We start from the raw sequence: 14,105 nt of genomic DNA, 5'->3' as shown, positions 1-14,105 counted from the left end.
ACCTGGGAGGCAAAGGCAAGAGGATTTCTGTGAGTTCAAGGCCAGTCAGGTCTGTATAGAGAATTCCAGGACAGCCAGAACTACATTAGAGAGACCCTGTCTCAAACAAGCAAACAAAAAAAACCTGAAGAATTTTTTCCCAAGCTTCATTGTTTATTGATGTACCATCAATGCTAGACATTATGTAATAATTAGGGGTTCATTAGTGGGGATACAGATTTGCTTTACTGTATTATGTGAGGTGAAAAGACCCACCCTAAAACTAGCCACATCTTCTAGCAGCAGTCCCTATAAAAGGATGCAGAATCCAATGTGGATCTTCAATCCCAGTACAGTGAGGGGGGAGGGGGAAAGTGAGGAGGGAAGATGAATCTTTGTGAGTTTGAAGCTAGTTTGGTCTACACAGAGAAATCCTGCCTCAAAAAGAAAAAAACAATACAAATAGGGATGAGAAGAGGGCCAGAGCAAATCAGCGAGGTTCTAAGGTCCTAATAAGATTTTACTTTTGGTCTTTAACTTGGGAAATAAAAGAATATAAACACTGCTTCCAATCTAAGCTGCTCTCTGCAAACCAAAACCCCAAACAAAGTAGGGCATAAACTTGTCCTGCAGGTAGTCAAGATACCTAGCGATTGTGACCACTGACCACGCCCCCAAGGGCGGAGCACTACACGTAACTTAAGGGATCTTTGCCAAAGTCCGTAGGGATACGCCTGCGACTCCTGCGCAAGCCAAAGGGCCCATTTTTCCACGCCCCTAGTTGCGCGCGCAATGACGCAAGCCCGTCGGCGCCATTTTAGCCGGTCACGCTGCACTGGTGGGCCTGGCGGCCATTTTGTTTTGGACACCAAGCGGGAGTTGGCGGCGCCGGCTGTGGTGGCACAGACGAAAGGCAGGAAAAGGCTGGCTTGACGAGCGGGAGGATCAGTCGGCTAAATACTCAACCCACAACAAGGGAGCCTCGCAACCTACCGTTTAAGCATCTAACCCAACCGCCCAGCTAGTTAACCCGAGCGGTCCGCCGTCAGCTCGGGTTCGGCCGGCCTCCGGCCCGCCCGCCGCAGCCGTGGTGGCAACCCCGGGAGGAGCGCTGGCGTCCATCTCCTTCGGTGAGTTTCTGTGGTGAAAGCAGAGGTGGAGCGCCGAGGGGGCGCGGGACATGGCGCGGACGGCAGGTGCGGATGGGGCTGAGGTGAGCAAAGGCCGGGGGAGGGGGCGGAGCCGGGAGGCGGAGGCTAAGCCGGAACCGCGGCCAGCAAGCGGGCCAGCAGGATTGTTGGTGCTGGTTTTGGTTGGCTTGTGTGGTGGTGGTGGTTGGTGGTGGTGGTTTGGTTTTGGCCCCAAATCTAGTCTCTTGCTTATGTAGATAAGCGCCCTCCATCAGAGCCCAAGCCTCGCCCCAGAATAGCGTTTGATGGGAATAACAACGGAAATAAGCGCCTGACCAAAGTCTTTTGAGAGGCTTTGAGGTGGAGGTTAAATGAGGAATACAGGAATTAGCGGCGGCTCTGGGTGTTCGTTTTTTTTCGGCACCGAAATTGAATCCAAAATTATGCTCTGGCTAGTCTAGCGCCCAGAGTTAATATCCCCAGCTTTAAAAATAATAATAATTTTAGTTTGAAACAGGGTCTCAGAAGTCACTTAGGCTCGCCTTTAGCTTGTGACCCTCTTGCCTCAGCCCTTCCCAGTATGTGCCCCTACAGTTAAATTTTGTGGAGTTGCTCTTGACAGAGCTCTCAGATTGAATACCCATTGAGAAAACCTTTTCTGTCATTCCCCTGCCATGTCTTTCTAGAGCTCCACTTGCATTTGGAGTTGAGAATCAGTTTTGAAACTTGGCATTTCTTTTGAGTGTGTGAGAGTCGGAGCCTCATAATGTGACAGTGTAACCCTTGATGTCCTCAGCCTGTTACACCACTCCTCTGTTGCTGCTGGGAATTGAACTTAAGGCTTCATCAGTGCTAGACAAGCACTCTATTGCTGAGCTGTATTCCCAGCTCCTCCATTTCTCTAGATTTGTGGCCCTCAACTTTCTGTAGACATGTAAGATGTACCTGGGTAGGTAGCACCCCTAGCCCCAGTTGCTGTACCCCATCGTCATGGCCAGATTGTAGTTTAATTGTCTGGATCCAGACATCAAAAATTTAGTTTGTTTTTTTTTTTTTTTAAACATTCCTCAGCTAAATCATATTCAGCCCAGGCTAAGAACTATTCCAGATTGAAAGCCAAACTCCTAGGCTTTGGCTACATCTGATTCTGCCATTTTGTTGACTTTGGCAGATGTTCTCCATCCTGGGGCTCTGAAATTTGATAAATGGAAATAACTGTCATCTAAACTTAAGCCCCCACCCCATGGGGTTTCTCTGTAGCTTGGCTTGTGTCCTTAAACTTGCTCTGTAGACCTGGCTAGCCTCGAATTCACAGAGAGCCACCTACCACTGCCTCAGGAGTGCTGGGGCTAAAAGTGGGCACCACCACCACATGGCAAACTTAAGTTCTCATGACACCATCTTCAGCAGTTAGTAGTATAGGCCTCTCATGGGTTTATGCCTCGATTCTTGTGAAAATGCAAACTTCATTATTTTGATTGACTCATTATGCATATTGTCCTTTGTAGATTCTCGGGATTTGAAGATGGCTGCACAGTCAGCGCCGAAAGTTGTGCTAAAAAGCACCACCAAGATGTCTCTAAATGAGCGGTGAGGCAGCCAACAGCAACTTCAGCTCCTTCCTAAGAAAACATTACTTAAATTGGCCCTGGGGTCCAATACAAAAAAGCCAGTTGTAAGCTAAATGACAGAAGGCTACAGACTTCTGTTCTTAATTGATTGCATCTAATGTGGTACAAACAAATTGGGCAGTTGTTTCAAAACCCCTTATCAGTAGATTTTTATATTAAGCTATCTGACATATTGACCTGGTGGGATATATTTTTTTTTAAAAGACTCCTCACACCTTCCCTTCGATTTTTCTTTTTTTCCTAACATTGATACAGGGGTGGTGCAGCACGATGGTATGGTATATCCTGGCTGCATTCGGCTTGCTATCTAGTCCAAGGCCAGCAGTGTTGTGTCTGGCCTGTAAGAGGCAGGTAGCAAGCCAAAACTATGTCCAAAGGCCCCTGAATGTCATTCTTGGGCCTTGTAAGAGGCACTTGCTTTGCTCCATTTCACTTTCTTCCCATTCTGCTTTTTAGTTTGTTGTGTTTTGAAATCTTTCAACAGCTGTGTGTTTACTTCCATTAAACTTATTCATTACAGGAATGTTAGAATGCCCTTTTAGGCTCGTAAGTGACTTAACTAATTTAACCTTCTCAGAGAAGTCCTGAGTCAGAAAGAATGGTTATTTGAGATTTAAGAAAAGTTAAAGTAGTTAAAGACAGTTTTTGTTTCTGAGAATTTTATTTGGTGTCTTTCACCATTTTATTATGTTGTTGCTAGAACAGCCAAGGCATTTAATGCCTGTGTTTGCTTCTAAAGCATGTGTTTCTCTACTCATCTTTTAAGATGTGTTATATTAATTACCTGTATTTGTGTGTTACTGAGTAACATGTTAGAATATAATGACATTCCATAATTCACGTGTCTCTGTTATTTCAGTGGACTTTGAAGGTGCTCTGATCCTTTGTCCTGTTTGTCCTTCGAATGAACTTTCAGTCTCCAAAGGTGTAGGCATTTCTGTTTGTCTTTGTAACTGCATCTCTGTTTCTTGTCATATTTGCTTAATGCGTGTATTTCATACTTTCCACTTCTCTAAGAGATGTTACCTGAGCCCTTGTTATCGCTTTTAATTGTGCTGCACTTGGCTGCATTTCTGAGTTTCTGGTTCTTGCAAGTTTGTGGAAACAGAGGAGTCTTTAACCCACATCAGCCTTGATCCAAATGTACCACTTTAAAGTTCGTGGGATCTGGAGCTCCTGGTCTAGCAAGCCATGAAAATGCCAATAAGTGTTTTATAATAAAGCTTTTATTTAAACACCCATTTTGTTCGACCTTGAAGCTTTACTAATATGCTGAAGAACAAACAGCCGATGCCAGTGAATATTTGGGCTTCGATGCAGCAGCAGCAGCAGCTAGCCAGTGCCAGAAACAGAAGACTGGCCCAGCAGATGGAGAATAGACCCTCTGTCCAGGCAGCATTAAAACTTAAGCAGGTGAGAGAATGAGTCCTGCCATCTGCATCAGGCAGTCCGCCAAGGCTGTCAGGGTGTAACACATGATTACAAGATGGCTCAGGGCAAAAGCTGAAACTTACACGAGCAAATGTTCAAAGAATTCCAGTTTGAACAGGTATCAACTAAATAACTTTAACTTTCTCTTTTAGGGAGTTTGACACCTCTGTACCCTGCGTTATTGATGAGGATTAATTGATTATTTTCTGGCCCTTGCTCGTAGAGTAATTTTATTTATTTATTAGTTGTCATCTTTTTATCTCTTTTGTTTGGTCTAGGAATATTGTTCAATGGTAGAGTACTTGCTGAGCAAGCATAGTGCCCCAGGCTCAGTACTCAGCATTTAACCAAAACACAAGAAAAGTTTTGTTGTGGTTAGCTTTGCTGTCTGTACAAATGATTCACAAACTAGTTTACTCTTATTCTTCTGAATAAGCTTCTGATTGGCCTTAGTCTGAGGTTTTCAGTACTAAAAACAGCACCTAGGTTCATTAGCATAGGGTAAATCAAGCATCAGTTCTCTTTCACATTTCCAAAATAAGAGGCAATCCTATTTAGGCCTGAAATAAAACCTGCTCTTTATTATTCGTAGACTTTATATCCAAGTCCGGACAGTGGCTGTGGAAGGATATGTCCAAGCTGCGGCTGGGCGTCCAGAGGGCGATGCCATGCAACTGTAAGGATTTTAACTGGTAGCACTGCATGGCTGTGCATAGAGTCGGCACTTATAACACCCACCCCTACTCTGAACCATTGGGCTCACTGACAGAAAATAAGCAAGGCTTTCTGCTTTGTCTCCCTTTTAGCCTTGAAATGGTTACGTTTTTTTTCCCCCTGATACAGGAGAACAACAAAACATAGACCCACATTTTCCAAGAGTAAATAATGATAAAGCGTCTAATACACTGTACCAGAGGTCCTTTCAACAGGCTAACCTCTAAATCAGTGGCATCCATCGGCATCTGTTTCGGTGGGGTGCTCAATTTTTTCAGTAGTCATTTGTCCTGTCAAAAGGGCTTCTAGTGTGACTAGTGCAATTGAGAGGCTTAGTTTTGTTTTGGATTTTGTTTTGTTTTCCCTTATGTTAAGGCCAGACTACAGGCATCAGTTGTGATCTCAGCAAATAGGGGCAGTATGCAAGGCCAACACAAATTTTGTTTAGCTTTTCTATTGTTTAGTGTGGTTTGGAGACTTTTGCTGTGTAGCTACAGTTGGCCTGGAACTCTATGCAGACCAGTGTCCTCAAACTCAGAAATATGGCTGCTGTTGTCTCCAGGGTACTGGGATTAAAGGTGGGTGCCACCATGCTAGAATCAAAACTAGTTTGTTTTAATTTAAGTAGCTATATAATCAGTGGCTACTTTGTTATATAACACAGCTCTAGAGGAAAAACTGAGTAGTACTATCAGTATGTATAAGTGTCCAGAATGGGTAGCAACTAAGGATGAAGATGAACGCTACACTCTACAGTTCTTCCCTAAAGCAAAGGACTCAGGAAAATGAGTACAGTCAGTAATTGAACAGAGAATGCAGTCTGACTTCATAATTCTGTGCTGAGGTCTGGAGGTACAGTTCAGTGGTAAAGTATTTACCTACCATGGGCGTGAGTTTCATGCCCAGCACCACAAAAAATAAATAAATAATAACAATTATTGTTCTAATTGCGGGGGATAACAAAACAGGCCTTTAGGTTTGGTTGTACCTTCCTATATCATATATCTAATGTTAAGATCCTTTCTCCTCAGGTTGAAAGCAGTTTAAAGTTTTGTGCTAGAAAATTGATAATGCCACATCTTTTTCAGAGCTCTTAAGTTGAGGAAAGTATATATGCAGACTTTTATGTATGACATTAGGATGTGATGGAATTGATTGTGTACAAGAACACACTTTTCATTAATATTTACTGACTTTATGGAAGAACAGAATTATTAGGGCCTTGGTTGTTTGTATTCGCGGCTGTATTGTCATCTCCTTTTCCTTTGAAAAAAGAGATCTAATTCTCTGAGATATGATCTTCAGGGTCTTCTGGAGAAACTATTGAAAATCGATATATTTAGTATGTCCTTGTTCTTTGTGTGGTGACCCTTTGTGGTTAACAGTTTAATTTTAACATGAATTTGGCTGGCTTTCTATGGGGATACAATTGTATTGTATGTTTAAGACTATTGTACTGGCTTAAGGGAACTGTTGGCAAGGGGAGATGTGGAATTTACAGATTTTTAAAGAAATGTAAGGAAAGGAATGTTGACTTTTTTGTGTTTATTTGCATTAAGGTTAAAAAAGGACTGTCTGGAGATAGATACTCAAAGGAAAACTGCAGCACGCTGGCCTCTTTAACTGAGAAGTCAATCTTGTCCTTTAAGTCTCAAGAATCCAAGTGAACTTGTAATTTAAGTTTACCCAGAATGTGATGCACTTCCTATGGTGTGTGAGTAAGCCTTTGCAACAGTGTAGTCCATAGGCAGAGATGGATGAAGTCACATCATTGTTAACCTGTGGCTTACAAGCAGTAAGTTTGCAGCCACTGCTGTGTTATTTTGAGCATCCAAATTAGTAGGGTTAACTGTGCTGGCTCTGCTGTTGTAGACCATATTAAAGCTTCTTAGAGCCTTTATTCTGGGTCAGGATTCTGCTTTTATCCATAGTCTGAGGAAGTCTTTCATTCCCCACAACAGGTTTATACCTTCCACCCCAAGTGTCTGACTTGCCTCTTTTGTCCTGTACTTTAAATTGACAAATTCCACGGAATTGCTTTGTTGATCTCAATCCTCTAACACCTTTTCTTCCAGAAGAGCTTAAAGCAGCGCCTGGGTAAGAGTAATATCCAGGCACGGTTAGGCCGACCCATAGGTGCTCTGGCCAGGGGAGCAATTGGAGGAAGAAGCCTTCCCATAATCCAGAGAGGCTTGCCCCGAGGAGGACTACGTGGGGGACGTGCCACCAGAACCCTGCTTAGGGGTGGGATGTCGCTCCGAGGTCAGTGTGTCTGTGTAGCTAGTAATGGTTGGACTCTGCCCTCTTCCCCTTTCTCTTGGGCTGCTTATCAATACATGTGTTTAGCATTTTTAATCCTGAATTTGTATTATATAATTAATAACTTTGAAATCATATTTTTAGTACTGCTGCATGTGTTTTACCAATATCATTCCTTTTCTAATAATGTACAATGGTGAGAGGCTATGACCTACATAACAACAGGTAATTCATGTCATCTCCATTCCATTTAAAACACCTGCTGCTGCTTGAATGAAAGTATATTCAAGTTTTAGAAATAAGTCGGGGTTGAGGATTTAGCTCAGTGGTAGAGCTCTTGCCTAGCAAGCTCAAGGCCCTGGGTTCAGTCCTCAGCTCAAAAAAAAAAAAAAAAAAAGAAAGAAGTCTAAGAAATGTGTGGTTAGCATGTGCGAGGCCCTGGGTTGAATATCCTCAATACCAAGAGAGAAAATTTGAGTCTTTTGGCCTGTGTCATGACTAACCATCTGTCTTCTTGAAGTGAAAAACTATTAACCTGACAGGAAAAAGAGGGGACAGTTTGATCCATAGTGCCTACCTATCTGTATCATACCCTTTGGACACTGTTCTCTTTATAAAATTCTTGCCCCCTTTAAAAATGTATTGAAAGCAAGAATCATAGCATTTTACCATATCTACCATAATGTTCGGCATCTGGTTGTTAATTTACTAAACGTATGAACTTAAGTCCCAGCTTTTTCCAAAGATAGCTTGTGGTCAGAAGTACTAAATTGAATAAAGAGTTGTTTAACCTGTTCGCACACACTGCAGTTTATCCCACCCAGACTAAAAATTAACTAATTCTTCTTATTTAACCCTCACCAACTTCCTGTGGTTACAATCTACTTTGTCTCTCTTGGATTTACCTGCATATACATTGTATGCCTCCTCTCCAAGGTCAAAACCTGCTCCGAGGTGGACGAGCCGTAGCTCCCCGAATGGGCTTAAGAAGAGGTGGTGTTCGAGGTCGTGGAGGTCCTGGGAGAGGGGGCCTAGGGCGTGGAGCTATGGGTCGTGGCGGAATCGGTGGTAGAGGTTAGTCAGCTACCAACTTCAGAGAATAGCTCCCTTATTTTCCTCCCTTCAAAACTCAGAGCCACCTTTCTGCACAGCTTCAAGTCAGAGGCAGGCTTGTTTGTTTGTCTTGTTTGTTTTTTGAAACTGGCTTATTTTCTAAATTCACACAGTGATAATGCAAAAATCTGTTGGGATTAGCAGGTGTATTAGAACCACATTTTACGCATTCTTCTCCAAGCTCTTAGAAATTTAAATTGTTGTATTCAAATGATAAAGTGATCAGTTTGGGATTTTCCCTTTTTCTGTATCTGCCGCCACCATCACCATTACACACCCATCCCATAGCCCAAAAGCCAGTTTAACTTAGATAAGAGAAGTGGAATGGAAATGAAGTGCAGTATAGAACTCTCTCCTGGCATTTGTGAGGCCCTGGGTTCAATCTCACATCGTAGAAACAAAAATAAGAGGGTTATATGAAAGTGAGGCGAAGATAAAGGAGAATGGTCGGAAGCAGAGGATGTAGCTCAGTGGTGCAGCACATGCTTAGCATGCATGAGACTAGATTTAGTCTAGCAGCACAATTAGGTGGTGGGATGAGACCTGGCACCTGTTGTTGGCTTTAAAATCAAGTAAATTTAACATAGGATTTGTATCTGAGGAACCAAAGACAATTTTCCTGATCAAGGTTGAAAGTAAGATGTGTTACAACCAGTTAGTCAGCTGACTGTTAGTAATCTTACCTTTAATGACTTGAATCTTGTCCTGTGACCTCATGGACCAGATTAGAAAAGAGATTAATGATGATGGTGTTAGTACCAAATCTCATGGGAGCTTTCTGGCTTAAAACTGAGTAAGAAACTCCCTACACACGTTGATAGCACGAAGCATCTTACTTTAGTAAACCCTGTGGATATTTGCTTTGGTTCTTTCTAAAATGTGGGGCAGGTCTGCATAATCCACAGTGCTGAAGAGTAACTTAGGAAATCATATTTGATAACAATGTATCAAATTCCTTCTCTGCCATTATATGTCATTCTGCTTATTGAATGAAGTACAAGTTTGTATGGGTTTCAGGATAAGATAGAATGTTGCCAGATTGTATTGACAGTTTCTGAGAAAGACTTGGAAAAACTAAATAATTACTTCTCAGACAGTAGTTGTCTTAAGGTGACCAGTAGTCAGAGAAGTAGCTAAGTTTTTTCAGTCTTTGGATACATGGAATCACTTCATTAGACTTAATAAACTTATAAAGCAAATGTGTAACAATCCAGAAAGGTCTCAGTTAAACCGTAATAGGAATACCCTTGATTTTTTTTTTTTTTTTTTTTTTTTTGGTGCCCTTTTACTGCCTCCTAACTATATGTAACGTGTTTTAATTATGAATTTACAGTAAGTTCCAAACTTTAGATATTCTTTGTCTTAGGGGAGGTTAATGTTTTTTAATATTTTTCAGCTAATACTACATACCTGTAATCCCAGCAACTGGGAGGCTCTTGTTTTGTTTTTTGGGACTGGGTCTCCTGTAGCCCTGGCTGGCCTTGAACTTCCGATCCTTTCTGCTTTTGCCTCCCAGATACTAAGATTGCAGGTATACATTTGTGGTGCTGAGGATTGAATCCACGGCTTTGTTCATACTAGACAAGCACCCTACCAACTGAGCTATCCTCCAGCCCAGGAGTGCAAGTCTAAGGCTACCTGGTCTGCATGGCAGGACCCTGCCTGTCTCAAATCGAGAGAGGGCAGGACTTTTTTCTTACAGTAGCATTTAGAGATGAATATTTAAGAGGACTCACTGTGTGTGCTTTCCATGTGCTGCTTTCTACCCAGTGTGTTTCTTGTTTTTTCAGATTTCTCCTCTTTGCCCTGTCTTTGACCTTGTTTCAGCTAGGCCCCACAACTATAAAGGGGCACTTTTTCTAGGACCCATCAAACTAATGTGTAATTGTCTTTTTCTTCTCTCTCTTTGTCTTGTTTGGCCAGGTCGGGGTATGATAGGTCGGGGAAGAGGGGGCTTTGGAGGCAGAGGCCGAGGTCGTGGCCGAGGGAGAGGTGCCCTCACTCGCCCTGTATTGACCAAGGAGCAGCTGGACAACCAATTGGATGCATACATGTCGAAAACTAAAGGACACCTGGATGCTGAATTGGATGCCTACATGGCACAGACAGATCCTGAAACCAATGATTGAAGCCTGCCTGCCTGCCTGCCCACCTGTTAGACTCTTGTTAAAGTCACCACATCTATACAACAACCTTGAGAAAACATGAGAAGAAACGTGATCGATGCTGGAAGGACATGTCACAATAGGCTGTGGACTTACCTGCCACCAATTGGTGCATTTAGTCCCTTCCGTCTACTTTTTGATACTGTGTTATATGAAACCCTATTTTCCTTTAATTTGGTTGAGTTTGTTTTGTTGTTTATTCAGTCACCCAGACTTCTATTTGAACAGGAATGCGTTGGCCTTGTGAGTAGAACAATTTTCCAACCTCTGCCTGTCATATACTCTTGACATTTTTAAATATTTCCTCTGTTGATTTGTATGATCCCAGGAGGAGCCAGTATTCTCACTATTGGGTGGTCTTTGGGATAGAGTTCTACATCTTTCTTTAAAAGCTTCTTGTTAATAGCTGGAACTAAAGGTGTGTGTGCTGTGTTGATAGTGAAGGTAGTAAATTGGAAACGTTGGTATTGCTACTGGGCCACAGAATGGGTTACATAGGGTGGCAACTTTGTTCTGGTCAAAGTTGGTGCCGCCTACATTGAAACCACATAGATGGTAACTAACAAGCTAAATTGGAATTTCCACCCTAAGAAAAGGTTTTTAAGCTCTCCTTTTAGCTTTCTGTCATACCCAAGAGGCTTCTGCACCTCTCTATAGAAGAAGCAGCCTTTGGTGTGGCTTAGTGGCAGATGAGACAAGGGTTGGAAACTGGTTCCAAACTGACTGCTGGGAAGGCTCCTGTGCTGTTCATGCTGAAATGCAGTTCCCTGTGTTTGTCCAGAAGCAGCCTGGGTCTGATCCACTTCACTGGCTTTATTGGGCCCTCTTGAAGGTTTAAGTTCAACCATATTTTGTCAGCTATTCAGTTTCAGTGGAATCTTGTATTTCTGGTTCATTATAACAAATTGTTCTCTCATTTAACCCAGGCTTTCTGTTTATTTTGGGGGGGTCCTTAAAATGTTATATAGCCATTTTTGTGGTGTGTTAAAATTCCTGGGATGATAACAAACCTTTAATCCTACCACTTGGTAAGCATAGGCAGGTGGTTATCTGTGGGTTCCAAGGCCAGCTTGGTCTCAGAGTTAGTTACAGGATAACCAGGGCTACACCAGCCCTGTCTTGGAAAAAAGAAATATTCTAGGGGTAGGGGAAATGTTGCTTTGTGGTAGAAAGTAAAACTTGGACTCTCCTTTGACGAAACTCTTAGGAAGTGTACACCTGCCTAGAAAGTACTAGTGGACTGTACTATGGCTGTTTAGGGGAAAAGATCACAACCCTCTTAACTGTGCTGTGCATTTAAGAGCCAGGAAGGAAATAATTGAAGATCACCTGAATTTGAATCCTTACTTGTTTGAGATGGGGAATCTCTGGGACCCAGGGAAGATGGACTCTGTGGTATAGGAAGCGGGTGCTTAAGGGTAGATCTCAGCAAAGGGAAGTGATGACTCTAGACCCCCTTTCTACTGACTGTCATTCCTACTTTGTGAAAAAGTTCAATTCCCCTACCAACCATAGGCCCTTCAGCTTCAGGTCTACCTGCTGTGTGCAGTCCTCAGAGTCTCCTAAGGTCTTGTTGTCCACCATTGCTTTCCTCTTTCCTGGTGATGCCTCAGGTGGACCAGAGAGCAAACCTGACTCCTATCTTCTGAGGACTTGCCTTCCATCCAAGGTCTCACTCATGGTGTCACAGAAGTGCATTGGGAGAACAGAGGAAAGATTTGACCAGCTAGAGCTGAAGCTCAGGAAAGTTTAAAGATAGGTGGGAAGAGTTAGGACAAGGGCAAAAAAAATTGTGATACCACTGTGGAGATTGCATATAAGTTTGAGGCTAGCCTGGGTTATATGTCAAAGAAGTTTCAAGCAAAGGCAATAAATACTGTGGTTACCACATAGACAGAGAAATTATGTTAAGTGGAGTTTGTGTGTGAGGGAGAGGTTTTTTTTGTGTCCCCACCACCACCACCACCACCACCACCCCCACCCGGAGCTGGGGACCGAACCCAGGGCCTTGCGCTTCCTAGGCAAGCGCTCTACCACTGAGCTAAATCCCCAACCCTGAGGGAGAGGTTTTTATACATGTTTTGTCTGCATGTGTTTGTCACCATGTATGCCTGTGCCCTCGGGTCAAAAGAAAGTCACCAAATCCCCCAAACCTGGAGTTGCATATGGGTAATAGCCACACTTAACTGCTGAAGCAGCTCCCCTCCCCCATTCAGGTTGTTTGAGAAGCACACGAGGGGATTTCCACAGTCCTTGCCACAGTCCTTGCGGGAGATAGGACTACAGGGACAAAGCCCTAGCTACCCAGTCACATTATACCCTGAGGTGTCTTGGACTTTTAACACTAATGCGGCTTTCCCAGCAACCAAGCAGCATTCAGAGTGGCATTAAGATAGGCCTAAGGAGGCAAGGGTCCTTAAATGCCTGGACCTGGAAAGGACTGCATCTGGCCTCTACCTCTCTCGCCCTCCCCAGCTTTCAACTTCAGCTTGTGCTCCATTTTCATTTCCCCAAATAACCACATGTGCAAGTATCATCTTCATGATGACTGCTTTCTGAGCTCTGATACCTTACTTCCTCCCCGACCCAATGCTGCTCTGGTAACTAGGAATCTGCATCCAGATGTATAGTGTTCTCCCGGCTGCCTTGTATTTTAAAACTGAATAGCCTAAGCTGACCTCAAACTCAGGGTTCTGCCTTCCCCTCCTGAATGTTGGAATTACAGGCACATGCTACCATGCCCATCTTGTTTCCACAATTTATTTGTCTGGTTAGCTAATAGTGTGAGCCTGTTGCCACCTGGCTTCTCTCTGCTCACTAGAGATGGCAGAGTGTGTAAGGATAGGGCTGGAGGTTCCCAGTCCTGGATGGGCTCTTCACACTGACTAGTGACTCAAGCAAGCATGCCGGGGATCCTGGCTAGCCACAAAGCCTAGGGCAAGACAAGGATGGGGTCTTGCCAAGCAGGCCAAGGCGACTGACACCTAGGGATGAAGCAGGCCAAGGCCAGCTGTGGGATGAATCTATGCTGACGGCAACAATCACCCAACAGACCCAGAACATAATAGGTTATCATTGATGTCTTTGAGGGGATTCATTTCATTTAGGTTTGCCTTATTTTAACCATGACTATATCCTTGGGAAGATAAATATCCTTGGGAAAGAGATTCAAAAGCTTCCTGGAAGTGTGATAAGAAAGCTCTCTCGGGCTGGGGATTTAGCTCAGTGGTAGAGCGCTTACCTAGGAAGCACAAGGCCCTGGGTTCGGTCCCCAGCTCCGAAAAAAAAAGAAAAAAAAAAAGAAAGCTCTCTCATGTGCAATCTCCTGGAAATCCACTGCACATGGTTCTTGCCTAATGCTGCGACCCTTTAATACAGTTAGTGTTATGTTAAACCCCAGCCATAAAATTATTTTTGTCGCTACTTCATAACTACTTTTGCTATTATTATGAATTGTTATGTAAAGATATTTTCTAGCTGGCTAGGTGACCCCTGTGAAAAACATCCTTTGGTACCCCTCCCTCCCTGGTCTCCATCCACTAGTTGAGAACCACCTTTTCTGTAGGTATGGGAACAGATAAGGAAAAGACCAAATAATAAAAATGAAAACATAAAAGGCATCTAGAGTCCTCAGCACTGCCAAGTCCTGCATACCACATCCTCATGCCTCACCCTCAGGAATC

The 14,105-nt window shown here is 43.3% G+C and overlaps 1 protein-coding gene across 11 annotated transcripts; it reads left to right on the top strand.

Moving 5' to 3' along the window:
* The first annotated feature begins 29 nt into the window (after positions 1-29).
* On the top strand, positions 30-12,324 carry Chtop (chromatin target of PRMT1). 11 transcript variants are annotated; one of them, XM_039102689.2, is made up of 7 exons: positions 30-1,109; positions 2,618-2,699; positions 4,000-4,153; positions 4,764-4,847; positions 6,964-7,147; positions 8,081-8,218; positions 10,181-12,324. In XM_039102689.2, the coding sequence occupies exons 2-7, from the start codon at positions 2,635-2,637 to the stop codon at positions 10,384-10,386; spliced, it is 831 nt and encodes a 276-aa protein (XP_038958617.1). In that variant the 5' UTR covers positions 30-1,109; positions 2,618-2,634; the 3' UTR covers positions 10,387-12,324. The 11 variants fall into 11 exon arrangements, with proteins under 11 accessions (XP_038958617.1, XP_038958615.1, XP_038958616.1 ...); XM_039102687.2 differs by having other exon boundaries at positions 6,961-7,147; XM_039102688.2 differs by having other exon boundaries at positions 30-1,192; positions 6,961-7,147.
* The last annotated feature ends 1,781 nt before the right edge of the window (positions 12,325-14,105 follow it).

This window comes from Rattus norvegicus, chromosome 2 (assembly GCF_036323735.1).
Source record: "Rattus norvegicus strain BN/NHsdMcwi chromosome 2, GRCr8, whole genome shotgun sequence".
Lineage (NCBI taxonomy): Eukaryota > Metazoa > Chordata > Mammalia > Rodentia > Muridae > Rattus > Rattus norvegicus.
The sequence above is the reverse complement of the archived record's forward strand: the minus strand, read 5'-3'. Positions and strand labels throughout refer to the sequence as shown.